General features: G+C 32.5%; 1 protein-coding gene and 1 pseudogene across 1 annotated transcript; both read left to right on the top strand.

The window, feature by feature from the left end:
* The first annotated feature begins 2,612 nt into the window (after positions 1–2,612).
* Positions 2,613–5,113, top strand: LOC142222226 (large ribosomal subunit protein P1-like). Its single transcript, XM_075292244.1, has 3 exons — positions 2,613–2,654; positions 2,697–2,718; positions 4,878–5,113. Exons 1-3 carry the CDS (start codon positions 2,613–2,615, stop codon positions 5,102–5,104), a joined length of 291 nt encoding a protein of 96 aa, XP_075148359.1. The 3' UTR covers positions 5,105–5,113.
* Positions 5,114–5,642: 529 nt separating this feature from the next.
* LOC142222236 (large ribosomal subunit protein P1-like) lies at positions 5,643–7,735 on the top strand (annotated as a pseudogene).
* The last annotated feature ends 10,320 nt before the right edge of the window (positions 7,736–18,055 follow it).

Here is an 18,055-nt window from a genome sequence, read left to right on the forward strand (position 1 = left end):
TATTTCCTTCAATTTTGCATTTAAAACCCCTGAACACGCCTCATTTTGAAGGTGTGTGTGTACAATGTTGCTCCTATTTTGATTTTGGAATTCACTCTTCAGTTGTCAAAATGCCGTCCAAGCAAGAAGAGCAGCGTATCAAAATTTTGCTCGCGCATCGCGAAAATCCGAGCTACTCGCACGCAAAGCTGGCAAAATCGCTAAAAGTTACAAATGTAATTAAAGTGTTTGGGGAACGTTTGTCGACAGCCAGGAAGTCTGGATCGGGGGGAAATCGAAAACCGGAAGCCGCTGAGACGACAAAGAGAGTTGCCGGTAGTTTCAAGCGAAACCCTAACCTCACTCTCCGAGATGCCGCAAATAAGCTGGGTATATCGTCTACAGCCGTGCATCGAGCCAAAAAACGAGCCGGACTATCGACTTACAAGAAGGTAGTGACTCCAAATCGCGATGATAAACAAAATACGACGGCCAAAGCGCGATCCCGGAGGCTGTACACGACGATGCTGACGAAGTTTGACTGCGTGGTAATGGACGACGAAACCTACGTCAAAGCCGACTAAAAGCAGCTTCCGGGACAGGAGTTTTATACGGCAAAAGGAAGGGGAAAGGTAGCAGATATTTTCAAACACACAAAACTGTCAAAGTTCGCAAAGAAATATCTGGTTTGGCAAGCCATCTGTACCTGTGGCTTGAAAAGCAGCATTTTCATAGCTTCCGGGACTGTCAACCAAGAAATTTACGTGAAAGAGTGTTTGAATAAACGTCTGCTGCCTTTCCTGAAGAAACACGGTTGTTCCGTACTGTTTTGGCCGGATTTGGCATCTTGCCATTACGGTAAAAAGGCCATGGAGTGGTACGCCGCCAACAACGTGCAGGTGGTTCCCACGGACAAGAACCCTCCCAACACGCCAGAGCTCCGCCCAATTGAGAAATACTGGGCTATTGTCAAGCGGAACCTAAAGAAGACCAAAAAAACTGCTAAGGACGAGCAGCAGTTCAAGGCAAACTGGCTTTCTGCGGCGAAGAAGGTGGACAAGGTGGCTGTACAAAATCTGATGGCAGGTGTCAAGCGTGAGGCCCGGCAATTCGGATTTGGAAAAGCGAAAGCGTAACTGAATATTTTTCCTGAATTTTATACTAATTGAACTTGAAAAAGAAATTTAATTTGATTTTTTAAATAAACGATTTCACCGATTTACACGCGTTTTCCCTTGACCAAATTTTGACCGTATCACCCTTTATGTACTACTTCCGCATCACAAATTGGGGATCCAAACTACTTTTTTGGAAGCTCTTTGCTTTTGGCTGGGTAGATGCCGACCATATTGTGTAAAGATGCCTGATTAGATTTATCCTGGAGTGGAACACAATGTTAGTAAAAACAAGTATGTACCAAATGTCAAGCGGTCGTGCCACGGCACAAAAAAAAACAAAAAGCACAAAAGTGCCATCTTTATGAACCCTGGGTCAATTGGACTGAAACTGCGATCTTGACTTTGATAACAAAAATGTGTTCACAGACAGACTCAGGGACCGATCCTGAGCAATATTGCCAAAGGCACCATGTGTCTATCTCGTCTCCTTCTGCGTGTTGCAAACATATGTACTAACTTATAATACCCTGTTCCACTGTGTGGCACAGGTTATAATAAAAATTAAACATTTGTACCGATCTTCTTATGGGAGCATGTTTCATTAAATTCACCTAAAATTCTATGTAGTATCAAGTAACTCACCTCGAAGAGGTATTTATTTTATTTGATACATGGTGGTGGGTATTTAAGATTCGATCTGGCCAAACTTGCGGCACCATATACTCGTTTATCCTACTCTCGTCTACTATATGTGAAATTCCCAAAAAAAAAGTTTAGGAACAGTCCAAAATTTTACCAATATTATGCCTACCGTCGCAATTTGGCATTGACCAAAGATCCTCTCCCTCTCTCTCTCTCTCGAACTAGACTATAATTATCTTATGTGGGTAAATCTTCTTCTAGTTAACTGTTTTTCAATCTAGCAACTGGAACAGTAAAAACTACTTCTACTAGAATCTGTCTCCACCTTCGTGTACAATAATTATTGGTCATGAAATCTATCATATACCCAAAATAATAGATGCACCCATACCCCCTATAAATAGTCTGTCACAAACATCATCGACATTTCGAAGCAGAGTAGCATGATTCCATATCTTTTTATACATTGCGAATCCAAATCATTGACTTGGAAATAATTTCTCTTCAGTGATAGTATGGAGGAATTCAAAAAGTCCCACATCCATGTACATAGAGAGTCAAATGAAATGGAGAAAAGACAAATGATTGTAGATTTTTACTAAAGATATACCGAGAGAGAGAGAGAGAGAGAGAGTGAGATAGAGAGCGAAAAAGAATGATGGTCATTCAATTGCTATAAGAATTCTATGATTCAGAGATAAGGAAATCTTATTCAATTCAGAGATACGAATTGTAACAACAACAGCAACAAACACATTACCAAAGACTTCGAAATGTACAACAATTTTTGTGGTTTTTGTTAATACATATTATTTGTTGTTGTTGTTATTGTTATTTCCTTTGATTTGGTTTTGTGGTCAAAATCTGAAGTCAATGATACTTGAAGATGATGATATTTCCTCCAACTTGAGATTGGTGCAGAACTCATTCCAATGTGTAACTGTGTTATCATTATAGGTCGATATGTCATGGACTTGTGGTTTGATGTTCACATAGATTTTGTGTGTTTTGTTTTTATGACAGCTGTGTATGGTCTTTTGTTTTTAAATCACAATTTCAATCCCACTCTCTCTCTCTCCCTCTCTCTCCATATATATCACTCTCTTATGCCCTTGCTAGTATTAGTTGTGACAAGGGATTTGTTGTAAAAATGTGTCATTATTTCATATATCCTGATGGAAGGGAAAGATGAAATTACGATGTTCTTTTTGTTTTTATTTCAAAGACGAAATAATATTGACTGTAGTAATCTGGTTAGAAAATTTATAAAGAATTGGTGTGAATCGGACATTGTGTCATTTAATTTCGAAAAGAAATTAAATGAGCTCAAGAGCATTAATTCTAATATCTCATTCACATTACACATTATCCATTATCAAAATCCAATTTACCCAGATTTCAAATATAATTTGTCTTATAAAAAAGGGATTTCAAATCTACTTTTACTAGATTTTGAACCTAGAGTTTATGGGTTATAAGAATTTTTTAAACCATCTATCATAGCATATACTACTTTGTCATTATGTTTATAATACATTGAAATATTGGTCTCAAACCAACTGAAGTGTATATTCTCTGGGTCATGTTGAAATTCTGTGTAAGATCTATAGAAAAAAATTGTATTTCTATACAAAATTCCCCAAATTTAGAAAATTTTGTCAAAATTTTATTCCTATAGAAAATGTTGTCAAAATTTTACTTCTATGGAAAATTTTGTCCAAATTTTATTTTAATAGAAAATTTTGTCAAAATTTAATTTCTATAGAAAATTTTGTCAAAATTTTATTTCTATAGAAAATTTTGTCAAAATTGTATTTCTATAGAAAATGTTGTCAATATTTTATTTCTAAAGCAAATTTTGTCAAAATTTTTTCTATAGAAAATTTGTCAAAAATTTTATTTCTATAACAAATTTAGTCAGAGTTCTATTACTATAGAAAATTTTGTCAAAATTGTATTTCTATAGAAAATTTTGTCCAAATATTATTTCTATAGAAAATTTTGTCAAAATTTTATTTCTATAGAAAATTTTGTCAAAATTTTATTTCTATAGAAAATTTTGTCAAAATTTTATTCCCATAGAAAATTTTGTCAACATTTTATTTCTATAGAATATTTTGTCAAAATTTTATTTCTATAGAATATTTTGTCAAAATTTTATTTCTATACAAAATTTAGTCAAAATTTTATTTCTATACCAAATTTTGTCAAAATTTTATTTCTATAGAAAATTTTGTCAAAATTTTATTTCTATAGAATATTTTGTCAAAATTTTGTCAAAATTTTATTTCTATACCAAATTTTGTCAAAATTTTATTTCTATAGAAAATTTTGTCAAAATTTTATTTTCATAGAAAATTTTGTCAAAATTTTATTTCTATAGAAAATATTGCCAAAATTTTATTTCCATAGAAAATATTGTCAAAATTTTATTTCCATAGAAAATTTTGTCAAAATTTTATTTCCATAGAAAATATTGTCAAAATTTTATTTCTATAGAAAATTTTGTCAAAATTTTATTTTCATAGAAAATTTTGTCAAAATTTTATTTCTATAGAAAATATTGTCAAAATTTTATTTCCATAGAAAATTTTGTCAAAATTTTATTTCCATAGAAAATTTTGTCAAAATTTTATTTCAGTAGAAAATTTTGTCAAAATTTTATTTCAGTAGAAAATTTTGTCAAAATTTTGTTTCTATAGAAAATTTTTCAAAATTTTATTTCAGTAGAAAATTTTTCAAAATTTTATTTCAGTAGAAAATTTTGTCAAAACTTTATTTCTATAGAAAATTTTGCCAAAATTTTATTTCCATAGAAAATTTTGCTAAAATTTTATTTCTACAGAAAATTTTGTCAAAATTTTATTTTCATAGAAAATTTTGTCAAAAGTTTATTACTATAGCAAATTTTGTCAAAATTCTATTTCTATAGAAAATTTTGTCAAAATTGCATTTCTATAGAAAATTTTGTCAAAATTTTATTTTCATAGAAAATTTTGTCAAAATTTTATTTTTATAGAAAATTTTGTCAAACTTTTATTACTATAACAAATTTTGTCAAAATTTTTTTACTTCTATAGAAAATGTTATCAAAATTTTATTTCTATAGAAAATTTTGTCAACATTTGATTTCTATAGCAAATTTTGTCAAAATTTTCGGTTTGTTCGCCAAGGATTTAGAAGGTGTCAATGTTAAGCATTTGATCACCAACATTGGCTCCGGCGTCGGTGCTGCTCCCGCTGGTGGTGCTGCCGCTCCTGCTGGTGGCGCTGCTCCCGCCGCTGAGGCCAAGAAGGAAGAAAAGAAGAAGGAAGAGGAACCTGAGGAATCTGACGATGAAATGGGCTTAGTTCTCTTCGATTAAATGGACAATATTTTTGTTTTTAACATTATCTAAGAACAACAATGATACTTTTTTATTGATTTAAATTTTTTATTTCCATAGCAAGTTTTGTCAAAATTTTATTTCCATAGAAAATTTTGTCAAAATTTTATTTCTAAAGGGTGGTTAAATTGCAAGGGCCGACGTTGAATGTGAACCACACCTAAGAGCTAAGTTTTTTCCGAATTTTATTTGACATTTCTCTAATTCAGATTTACTCATTTGAACCATAGACGTCGTGAATGGGCAGAATGGTTCCAAAAAATGGCAACAGTGGATGATCAATTTTCGAAGAAAATCATCTTCAGTGATGAGGCACATTTTCACCTCAGTGGATTCGTCAATAAACAGAATTGCCGCATTTGGGCGAATGAGAATCCAAGAGTGATTGTCGAAAAACCAATGCATCCACAAAGAGTGACTGTTTGGTGCGGTTTATGAGGCCGGTCAGGCAGTTACTGTGAATGGTGTTCGCTATCGTGAGATGATAACGATCTTTTTATGGCCCGAATTGGAAGATATGGCTGTGGACGATATATGGTTTCAGCAGGACGGTGCCACTTGCCACACAGCTAACGAAACAATGGCTCTTTTGCGCAACAAACTCAATGGCCGTGTTATCTCACGTAATGGCGATGTCAATTGGCCGCCAAGATCATGTGATTTGACACCGTTGGACTTTTTTCTTTGGGGTTATTTGAAAGAAAAGGTGTACTTCGATAAGTAACAATTCAAGAGCTAAAGGATTAGATAATTCGGCACATTAACGGCATAGAACCTCCATTCTGCCTCAGCGTCATCGAAAATTTGGACCATCGGATGAAGGTGTGCCACCGAGGTCGCGGCGCCCATTTGGCCGATATTTTGTTCAATATATAATTGAGTAATAACAATATATCATAATAAAATAAAATTACAATAATTTCCTAAATAGTTTGTGTTTTATTCAAAATCAACATCGGCCCTTGAAATTTTAACCACCCTTTACAAAAAATTTTGTCAAAATTTTATTTCTATAAACAATTTTGCCAAAATTTTATTTCTATAGAAAATTTTGTCAAAATTTTATTCCTATAGAAAATTTTGTCAATATTGTATTTTTGTTTTTGATCTCAGCTTAAAACCATGCATTGACTAAACTTCAAGTGTAGCTTAACCAACAGAGGAAAAGTATGCTTGTCAAATTTATTTGGGCAAAGCCCTATAGATTGCAAGATGGTTGGATGGACGCACGTTTCGGAATTACCACATTCCTCATCAGCATCCTCTACTTTCAGCAAAACTATCAACCAATTATCAGAATAAATTCGGGTAATTCACTCAACCCAAAGTGAACTACACTTGAACCTTCCGTAAAAAGGTTTGATAGTTGGCTAATGTCTAAACAAATTTGCTTGTCAACCTTTTTTCGCAAGGTTCAAGTTTTGTTCACTTTGGGTTGAGTGAATTACCCGAATGTGGTAATTCCGAAACGTGCGTCCATCCAACCATCTTGCAGTCTATAGGGCTTTGCCCAAATAAATTTGACCTCTGTTGGTTAAGCTACACTTGTAGTTTAGTCAATGCATGGTTTTAAGCTGAGATCAAAAACAACAATAATGATTGAAGAGAAACCAACAATAACAAACAAAACAAAATTTGATTTCTATAAAAAATTATGTCAACATTTTCTTTCTATAGCAAATTTTGTCAAAATTTTATTTCTATAGAAAATTTTGTCAAAATTTTATTTCTATAGAAAATTTTGTCAAAGTTTTATTTCTATAGAAAATTTTGTCAAAATTTTATTTCTATAGAAAATTTTGTCAACATTTTATTTCTATAGAAAATTTTGTCAACATTTTATTTCTGTAGAAAATTTTGTCAAAATTTTATTTCTATAGAAAATTTTGTCAACATTTTATTTCTATAGAAAATTTTGTCAACATTTTGTTTATGTAGAAAATTTTGTCAAAATCTTATTTCTATAGAAAATGTTGTCAGAGCTCTATTTCTATAAAAATTTTTTCAAAATTGTATTTCTATAGAAAATTTTGTCAAAACTTTTATTTCTATAGACAATTTTGTCAAAATTTTATTTCCATAGAAAATTTTGTCAAAATTTTATTTCCATAAAAAATTATGTCCAAATTTTATTTCTATAGAAAATTTTGTCAAAATTTTATTTCTATAGAAAATTTTGTCAAAATTTTATTTCCATAGAAAATTTTGTCAAAATTTTATTTCCATAGAAAATTTTGTCAAAATTCTATTTTTATAGAAAATTTTGTCAAAATTTTATTTCTACAGAAAATTTTCTCAAAATTTTATTTCTCTAGAAAATTTTGTCAAAATTTTATTTCTATAGAAAATTTTGTCAACATTTGATTTCTATAGCAAATTTTGTTCAAATTTTCGGTTTGTTCGCCAAGGCTTTGGATGGTGTCAATGTTAAGGATTTGATCACCAATCGGTGCTGCTCCCGCTGGTGGTGCTGCCGCTCCTGCTGGTGGCGCTGCTCCCGCCGCTGAGGCCAAGAAGGAAGAAAAGAAGAAGGGAGATGAACCTGAGGAATCTGACGATGATATGGGCTTCGCTCTCTTCGATTAAATGGACAATATTTTTGTTTTTAACATTATCTAAAAACAACAATGATACTTTTTTATTGATTTAATTTTTTTATTTCTATAAACAATTTTGCCAAAATTTTATTTCTATAGAAAATTGTGTCAAAAAGTTATTTCCATAGAAAATTTTGTCAACATTTTATATCTACAGAAAATTTTGTCAAAAATTTATTTCTATAAACAATGTTGCCAAAATTTTATTTCTATAGAAAATTTTGCCAAAAATTTATTTCTACAGAAAATTTTGTCAAAATTGTATTTCTATAGAAAATTTTGTCAACATTTTATTTCTATAGAAAATTTTGTCAAAGTTTTATTTCTATAGAAAATTTTGCTTTGCCCAAATAAATTTAAGTATGCTTGTTAAATTTATTTGGGCAAAGCCCTATAGACTGCAAGATGGTTGGATGGACGCACGTTTCGGAATTACCACATTCCTCATCAGCATCCTCTACTTTCAGCAAAACTATCAACCAATTATCAGAATAAATTCGGGTAATTCACTCAACCCGAAGTGAACTAGACTTGAAGCTTCCGAAAAAAGGTTTGATAGTCGGCTACTGCCTAAACAAATTTGCTTGTCAATCTTTTTTCGGAAGTTTCAAGTTTTGTTCACTTTGGGTTGAGTTTATTACCCGAATTTATTCTCCCATATAAGAGGTTAATTTTAATGTGAAAATATAGCAAACATCTGACGAAAGTTGTGCACTTTTGAGAGGTTTTCAGATTTAAGAGGTTTTACTGTGGATGTATTTTGAGTATGGAGATCTCAATTGTCAAATTTTCCAATAGTTTTTTTTTTATTAGTTTCCTTAATTTTGTAATATTTTTTACTTTATTTCCTTACCATATACTCTGGTGTGTTATTGACCTTAACACTTCTTCTGGGCAATTGGAAATTAATAAAAACCAAGCCCTCCCCCGATTCCCACCCAATGTGATTATGCAAAACCAAAAACTTTCATATCTCGTCTGCTTAAACATCTAGAACTTTTCCCGAAAACAAATCTTAAGTTTCCCCCAGCAAATAATCTACCTAAAGACAAGTTTACAAGTTTTATGTGACAATTTTGCCGTTCCAATCTCATTGAACTCCAATTAAAATATTGAAATGATTTCAAGGCACGTTGGACAAAAAACATAAAAGAAAAACTACCCGGGTAACCTTATCCAATTCAGTTTTCCTAGGAGCCACTTGTGTTCGGGTCACAAGAACCAAGAGTAATTGGCAAAACCTATCAGCCAAATCGATTAACAATAGCAATGCGAATAAGCAGGACGATGGTCGGATTTTGGTGGGGATATGGCCACATTGAATTATTCCTTTGCAGCTGAAATTAGCAACAACTGCTGCACAAAGAAAATATTCATGAAAATTCGAATGGCCAGCATGCAAATGCAATTGAGATTTTCATTAACAAAGTTTGGCTGAAATCCAAATAAGCCATGGCATCGAATGCTATTCGAGGATTTGTAGGGAAATATTGAAGAGCCTGAAGGACAATGGAAGATTTGGAGTTTGAAAGAACTTTGTTTTCATATTCCTATTCAACTAAGAGGTACGTCACAAATTTTCTACAGAAATAAAATGTTGACAAAAGTTTCCATAGAAATAATATGTTGACACAATTTTCTATAAAAATCAAATTTTGACCAAATTTTCTATAAAAATCAAATTTTGACCAAATAATTTATGGAAACAAAATTTTGACAAATTTGTCTATAGAAATACAATTTTTACAAAATTTCCTATAAAAATATAATTTTGACAAAATTTTCTATAGAAATAACATTTGACAAAATTTCCTATAGAAATAAAATTTTAACAAAATAGAAAAAAAATTTTGCAAAAATGTTCCATAGATATAAATATTTTACAAATTTTTCTAAAAAAAAATAAAATTCAAGTAAAATTTTCTATAGAAATAAAATTTTGCAAAAATTTCTATAGAAATAAAATTTTGACAAAATTTTCTTTAGAAATAAAGTTTTGAGAAAATTTTCTATAGAAATAAAATTTTGGGAAAATTTTCTATAGAAATAAAATTTTGCAAAAATTTTCTATAGAAACAAAATTTTAACAAAATTTTCCGCAGAAATAAAACTTTGACAAATTTTCTATAGAAATAAAATTTTGACTACCTTTTCTGCAGGAAAAAAAATTGATATAATTTCCGAACAAAATTTTGAAAAACTTTTCTATAGAAATAAAAATTTCACAAACTTTTCTATAGAAATAAAATTTTTACAAAAAATTATATAGAAGTAATGTTACGACATTTTCTATAGAAATAACGTTTTTACAAATTTTTCTATAGTAAGATTGTAACAAAATTTTCCATAAAAAAATTCTACTAAAATAAAATTTTGACAAAATTTTCGATAGAAGTAAAATTTTAACAAAATTCTCTATAAAAATCAAATTTTGACAAAATTTTCTATAAAAATCAAATTTTGACAAAATTTCCTTTAAAAATCAAATTTTGACCAAATTTTTTATAGAAATAAAATTTTTACAAACTTTTCTATAGAAATAAAATTTTGAGGAAATTTTCTATAGGAATAAAATTTTGCAAAAATTTCCTATTAAAATAAAATTTTACAACATTTTCTATAGATATAAAATTTTGTAAAAATTTTCTACAGAAATAAAATTTTGGCAAAATGTTCTATAGAAATAAAATTTTCACAAAATTTTCTATAGATATAAAAATTTTACAAAATTTTCTATAAATAAAATGTTGACAAAATTATCTATAGAAATAAAATGTTGACAAAATTTTCTATGGAAATAAAATTTTGACAAAATTTTCTATATAAATAAAATTTTGACAAAATATAGAAATACAAATTTGATAAAATTTTCTATAGAAGTAAAATATTGACAAAATTTTTCTCTCGAAATAAAAACTTGACAAAATTTTTTATAGAAATAACATTTTGACAACATTTTGTACCGAAATAAAATTTTGACACAATTGTTCTCTTGAAATAAAGTTATGACAAAATTTTCTATAGAAATAAAATTTTGAAAAAAAATTCCAATGAAAATAAAATTTTTGGCAATATTTTTTATAGAAATAAAATGTTGACCAAATTGCCTATAGAAATAAAATTTTGACAACATTTTCTATGGAAATAAATATTTTACAAAATTTTCTATAAAAATAAAATTTTGGCAAACATTTCTATAGAAATAAAATTTTGACAAATTTTTCTATAGAAATAAATATTTTACAAAATTTTCTATAAAATAAAATTTTGACAAACTTTTCTATAAAAATAAAATTTTGACAAAATTTTTTATAGAAATAAAATCTTTACAAAATAAATAAAATTACGGTTTTCAAAAGAAATAAAATATTTTACAAATAAAATATTTTGACAAATTTTTCTATAGAAAAATTTGCCAAAATTTTCTGCAGAAATAAAACTTTCAAAAATTTTTCCATAAAAATAAAAATCTATTAAAATAAAATTTTGACAAAATTCGATAGATTTAAATAATTTTTGTAAAATTTTCGGTAGAAGTAAAATTTTGACAAAATTTTCTGGAGAAGAAAAATTTTGATAAGATTTTCTATAGAAATAAAATTTAGACAAAATTTTCAATAGAAATAAATCTTTGATAAAGTTTTCTAAAATAATAAAATTTTGACAAATTTTTAGATAGAAATAATATTTAGACTAGATTTTCGACTTTTATATCCCTAGTAAGGTATACACAAATTTCTTTAATAGCAACGCTTTGCAATTCTGATATGGAAACCTTTTAGTTTTTTCATTTCTACCCACAAAATCCCCCACTCTATGATACTAAAAAAAAAAATTGCATCATATAACACGCCAACATTACGTATCCATTCGTTTGCCCATCCATCTAACTATGTTCGTTTGAACTGGTATGAGTGTGCACAACGATGACAAATAGAGAGTTTGTGTGTATGTGTGTATCCGTGATCGCAAGTTTCTATGCGAATGTGTAGACTGTGTCATGCATGCCACGTCCTTTAGGATTATGGGTTTTTATGCAACTGATTCTAGAAAATCCGTCTTATTCACTTCAACGGATTGGAAGTATGTATGCGAATGAGGATGTGTTTTGGTTGGACCAGGCCTGGCTACCCAGTCTGCGACTACTTTAACCGTGTTTGACCAACGGACGGAAAAGGAAACGTAATCAACAAAAGTATAAATCCTAACGCATTCTGCGTATATCTGTGTGTCTCTGTGGGTGTGTGTGTGTGCATACAAGAGTTTGATTTAGCTTATGTGCAGATTCGTTCGTTTGCTTTTGTTGTGTTGACCTCAAAAATTTTAATCTGCCAGATATACGAAACTTCTTCGTCCTATGATGGCTTAGATTGCGTGGGAAAGATGCCATATTACAGGTTGGATGTGGGTTACATGGGAAATTAGTGAAATTTCATTTTTTTGTGTATGACGATAGGGATGATAATTATTGGTCTAATTGTTGATGAGTAGTTAACTAAACTTTTATCGAGATGTGGGATAAACTGCTGAATTTTTTATACTCTAAACCACATGGTGGTCAGTGTATAACAACTTTGATCTGTCAAAAAAAAAAACAAATCCTATCGAAAATATTGATTTTAGACCCCATAAAATATATGCCGATCGACTCAGAATCACCTCCTGAGTCGATGTAACGCTTGGTGTCCGTCCGTCTGTGCATGTATTTGTTGTTCAACGGATTGCGGTCTCAATTAGTAACCGACTTTAATGAAATTTGGTACAGGATGTTTTTTGGGCGTAAGGATGAACGCTATTGAATTTGGAAGATATCGGGTAAAATTTAGATATAGCTGTCATATACAGTGCTGTTCAAAACATTTGCATTTGACATTCCCTGTTGACAATAAAACGTAATTATAATGAAAATAAAAATATTAAAACCAAACTTTTAATTCAATGTTGTTGCTTATTATGTCAATTTTAAAGATTTAAGGGAATAAGGGAACTAACGACTAACTAACTAGGACTTTTGAAAATTTATAAAAATATTTAAAAACAAGTAAGGAAAGTCAAAGTCGGGCGGGGCCGACTATATTATACCCTGCACCACTTTGTAGATCCACATTTTCGATACGATATCAAATCCGTCGAATGTGTTGGGTGCTATATATAAAGGTTTTCGTTCCCATATACGTATATTGAATTCTGACTCGACCTGGACAAAATCTGTTAGACTTCTATAAAATCTATTGACTTAAAATTTATTTCGGCTAATACCAACTTCGCAAAAGTGTACTTATGATTTATCGGCCGATAGATATGTATTAGAAGTATAGGAAAGATGGACTCATTTTACCCTGCGCCACATTGTGGAACAGGGTATTATAAGTTAGTGCATATGTTTGCAACACCCAGAAGGAGACGAGATAGACACATGGTGTCTTTGGCAAAAATGCTCAGGGTGGGCTCCTGAGTCGATATAGCCATGCCCGTCTGTCCGTCTGTCCGTGAACACATTTTTGTAATCAAAGTCTAGGTCGCAGTTTAATTCCAATCGACTTCAAATTTGGCACAAATTTCTGTTTTGGGTCAGAATAGAAACCTAAAGGGTGATACGGTCAAAATTTGGTCAATATAAACTTGACGTATTTCTTTCAATTTTGCATTTAAAAAACCTGAACACCCCTCATTTTGAAGGTAGAATGTTGCTCCTATTTTGATTTTGGAATTCACTCTTCAGTTGTCAAAATGCCGTCCAAGCAAGAAGAGCAGCGTATCAAAATTTTGCTCGCGCATCGCGAAAATCCAAGCTACTCGCCCGCAAAGCTGGCAAAATCGCTAAAAGTTGCCAAATCAACCGTTACAAATGTAATTTAAGTGTTTGGGGAACGTTTGTCGACAGCCAGGAAGTCTGGATCGGGGGGAAATCGAAAACCGGAAGCCGCTGAGACGACAAAGAGAGTTGCCGGTAGTTTCAAGCGAAACCCTAACCTCTCTCTCCGAGATGCCGCAAATAAGCTGGGTGTGTCGTCTACAACCGTGCATCGAGCCAAAAAACGAGCCGGACTATCGACTTACAAGAAGGTAGTGACTCCAAATCGCGATGATAAACAAAATACGACGGCCAAAGCGCGATCCCGGAGGCTGTACACGACGATGCTGACGAAGTTTGACTGCGTGGTAATGGACGACGAATCCTACGTCAAAGCCGACTACAAGCAGCTTCCGGGACAGGAGTTTTATACGGCAAAAGGAAGGGGAAAGGTAGCAGATATTTTCAAGCACATAAAACTGTCAAAGTTCGCAAAGAAATATCTGGTTTGGCAAGCCATCTGTACCTGTGGCTTGAAAAGCAGCATTTTCATAGCTTCCGCGACTGTCAACCAAGAAATTTACGTGAAGGACTGTTTGAATAAACGTCTGCTGCCTTTCCTGAAGAAACACGGTTGTTCCGTACTGTTTTGGCCGGATTTGGCATCTTGCCATTACGGTACAAAGGCCATGGAGTGGTACGCCGCCAACAAGGTGCAGGGTGTTCCCACGGACAAGAACCCTCCCAACACGCCAGAGCTCCGCCCAATTGAGAAATACTGGGCTATTGTCAAGCGGAACCTAAAGAAGACCAAAAAAACTGCTAAGGACGAGCAGCAGTTCAAGGCAAACTGGCTTTCTGCGGCGAAGAAGGTGGACAAGGTGGCTGTAAAAAATCTGATGGCAGGTGTCAAGCGTGAGGCCCGGCAATTCGGATTTGGAAAAGCGAAAGCCTAACTGAATATTTTTCCTGAATTTTATACTAATTGAACTTGAAAAAGAAATTTAATTTGATTTTTTAAATAAACGATTTCACCGATTTACACGCGTTTTCCCTTGACCAAATTTTGACCGTATCACCCTTTAGAAGCATATTTCATCCAATCTGGCTGAAACTTGGTACATGGTGTCTCTAACAACCATGCGAAAATTGGTCCACATCGGTCCATAATTATATATAGCCCCCATATAAACCGATCCCCAGATTTGGCTTGCGGAGCCAAAGCAAACTTTATCCGATTCTGTTGAAATTTGGTACGTGTCATGCCAGAATTGGTCCATATCGGTCCATAATTATATATAGTCCTTATATAAACCGATCCCCAGATTTGCCCTGAGGAGCTTCTTGGAGGAACAAAATTCATCCGATCCTGTTGAAATTTGGTACATTTCGCTAGTGTATGGCGGATAACAACCATGCCAAAATTGGTCCGTATCGATCTATATTATATATATGGTAGCCCCCAAAAAATTTTATATTTCTATAGAAAATTATGTCAATTTTTTTTCTATAGACAATTTTGTCAAAATTTTTTTTTTATAGAAAATTTTTTCAAATTTTTATTTCTATAGAAAATTTATTAAGCATTTCATAATTGGAGAGGAATATTTTGCAAAATCTTCCTAAACATCAAGAATTCTACCAATCTACCAAACAGTAAAAAATTTGCCATTTTTGGTAGACTCGTGTTCATAATTGTGTTTAGCCCCCTTAAAAAGTTACGGTCACAGTTCGGTCCTCAAAACAATGCCAGATGTGCCTAACATAGTGGATTACACTGTGGCGAGTCCACATTTCGACAAAAAGTTTGAGACTCTAATTCCCAACAGTGAGGCGTGGTGTACACGGACCCCGGGGAATAAAAGATATATAGATTTCTACACTGATGGCTCCAAATTGGATGGCCAAGTGGGTTTCGGAGTATATTCTAAAGATCTGGAACTTCGAATAGCGAAAAGATTACCTAATCACTGTAGTGTTTTTCAGGATGAAATATTAGCAATAAGAGAAGTGGTGAATTGGCTGAGAAGTAATGCTCCAAGCAATATTGGCATTAATATATACTCAGATAGTCAACCTGCAATAAAATCCTTGGACTCGGTGTTCCTTAACTCGAAAACGGCCATAGACTGCCGCAAATCTCTCAACGAGATGGCTGAGCAGTACAATATTCACCTAATATGGGTGCCTGGCCATAGGAACATACCGGGGAACTGCGAAGCAGATGTGTTAGCAAGGCTAGGAACTACCTTACATATTCCAGGGGAACAAGAATGTGTTGGTATGCCTCTGGCCACCTGCAAGCTCTTACTGCGTGAGAAGGCTGTTACGATGGCCAATATTCGATGGGAAAATTGCAAGGGTTGTAACGACACCAAGCAAATATGGCCCCATTTAAACTTAAACCGCACACTAGATATGCTAGTGTTCCCAAGGCGTCAGATAGCACTCCTGATATCTGCTATAACGGGTCGCTGCCTTATAGGCGAATTTGCAGTATAATGACTATTGTATAAGCTGTCATGTGGATGTGGAGGAAAAGGAATCAATTAAACACCTCTTGTGTGAGTGTCCTGCTTTTTGTGTAAGGCGTAAGCGAATTTTAGGAGCATATAGATTTAGATTACTGGCTGACCTGGAAAACGTTAACTTAGGCAGTTTGTTAATGTTTTTGGAGCAATCTGGTTGGTTCCACAAAAGTAAATAATAGAGAAGATTCAGTGGTTAAGACTAGAAGTGCCCATATGTAATAGGTAAATGTGGTATCACAATGGACTGAATAGTCTAAGTGAGCCTGAATCTTAATCGGGCTGCCACTTTAACCTAACCTCAACCTAACCATAGCCCCCTTATAAAGCGACCCCCATATGGCTCTATAATTACCGCACAAAAGTTCATATTGGTTCGTAATTATTTCTTCCCTACACTGAAAAAAAATATATTGGAGTGAGGTCAAAGATTTCATGTCTTTAAAATACGAATGCATATTTTGCTTAGCTTGGAAGATGCATTTCTATAATATAAAGTTTATTTCCTAGGCCAAAAGTCGATAAACTTTTCAATGAAGTCGCATTGTCCTTACAATTAAGTTATTTTACTTAAAAATGGGTATCATAACATGAAAGAAAAAATGTTTGGGTTGAGGTCAACTTGACTTTAATAATTCAGAAACATTCTTTAAATTTAATGAATTTGTCTTTAAATTTGATGTCTTTTTTCATCTTGACTACAAAGCCAAAAATCGTTCAAATATAGGACATGTTTTTAAACTTTTTAGACTTTTTTACTTGAAAAATTTTTTTTAGACTTTTTTACTTGAAACATATCATAATTTCTACTGGAAGTCGAGTATGAATTTGAAAAATAAAGTTGATGTTAAATCGTTTTTAAAAGACTTTAATAGCATATGAAGAAAAATAGCTGAAAAAGCGAAAAATTAAAATTTGCTTCTTAGAAGTAACTACACAAAACCCAAATTTAAACAAGTAAGGAAAGTCTAAAGTCGGGCGGGGCCGACTATATTATACCCTGCACCACTTTGTAGATCTAAATTTTCGATACCATATCACATCCGTCAAATGTGTTGGGGGCTATATATAAAGGTTTGTCCCAAATACATACCTTTAAATATCACTCGATCTGGACAGAATTTGATAGACTTCTACAAAATCTATAGACTCAAAATTTAAGTCGGCTAATGCACTAGGGTGGAACACAATGTTAGTAAAAAAAATATGGGAAACATTTAAATCTGAAGAAATGTTAAGGAAACTTCGCAATAGTTTATTTATGATTTATCGCTCGATATATATGTATTAGAAGTTTAGGAAAATTAGAGTCATTTTTACAACTTTTCGACTAAGCAGTGGCGATTTAACAAGGAAAATGTTGGTATTTTCACCATTTTTGTCGAAACCAGAAAAACATATATATTGGAGCTATATCTAAATCTGAACCGATTTCAACCAAATTTGGCACGCATAGCTACAATGCTAATTCTACTCCCTGTGCAAAATTTCAACTAAATCGGAGTTAAAAATTGGCCTCTGTGGTCATATGAGTGTAAATCGGGCGAAAGCTATATATTGGAGCTATATCTAAATCTGAACCGATTTCAACCAAATTTGGCACACTTGACTATAGTGTTAATTGTTCTTCTTGTGCAAAATTTTAAGCAAATTAGGGTAAAACTCTGGCTTCTGGGGCCATATAAGTCCATATCGGGCGAAATATATATATGGGAGCTATATCTAAATCTGAACCGATTTCTTCCAAAATCAATATGGATCTATTCTGAGCCAAAACACATACTTGTGCCAAATTTGATTGGACTAAAACTGCGACCTAGACTTTGATTACAAAAATGTGTTCACGGACAGACGGACATCGCTATATCGACTCAGGAGCCCACCCTGAGCATTTTTGCCAAAGACACCATGTGTCTATCTCGTCTCCTTCTGGGTGTTGCAAACATATGCACTAACTTATAATACCCTGTTCCACAGTGTGGAGCAGGGTATAAAGAGAATTGTGCCTTAA

The sequence above is a fragment of the Haematobia irritans genome, chromosome 1 (genome assembly GCF_050003625.1).
Source record: "Haematobia irritans isolate KBUSLIRL chromosome 1, ASM5000362v1, whole genome shotgun sequence".
In the NCBI taxonomy this organism is placed as follows: Eukaryota; Metazoa; Arthropoda; class Insecta; order Diptera; family Muscidae; genus Haematobia; species Haematobia irritans.

Coding starts and splice junctions, on each gene's coding strand:
- LOC142222226 (XM_075292244.1), top strand. CDS start 2,613: ATGATACTTGAAGATGATGATATTTCCTCCAACTTGAGATTG. Junction 2,655..2,696: donor TTTCCTCCAACTTGAGATTG/GTGCAGAACTCA, acceptor TTATCATTATAG/GTCGATATGTCATGGACTTG. Junction 2,719..4,877: donor CGATATGTCATGGACTTGTG/GTTTGATGTTCA, acceptor TGATTTCTATAG/CAAATTTTGTCAAAATTTTC.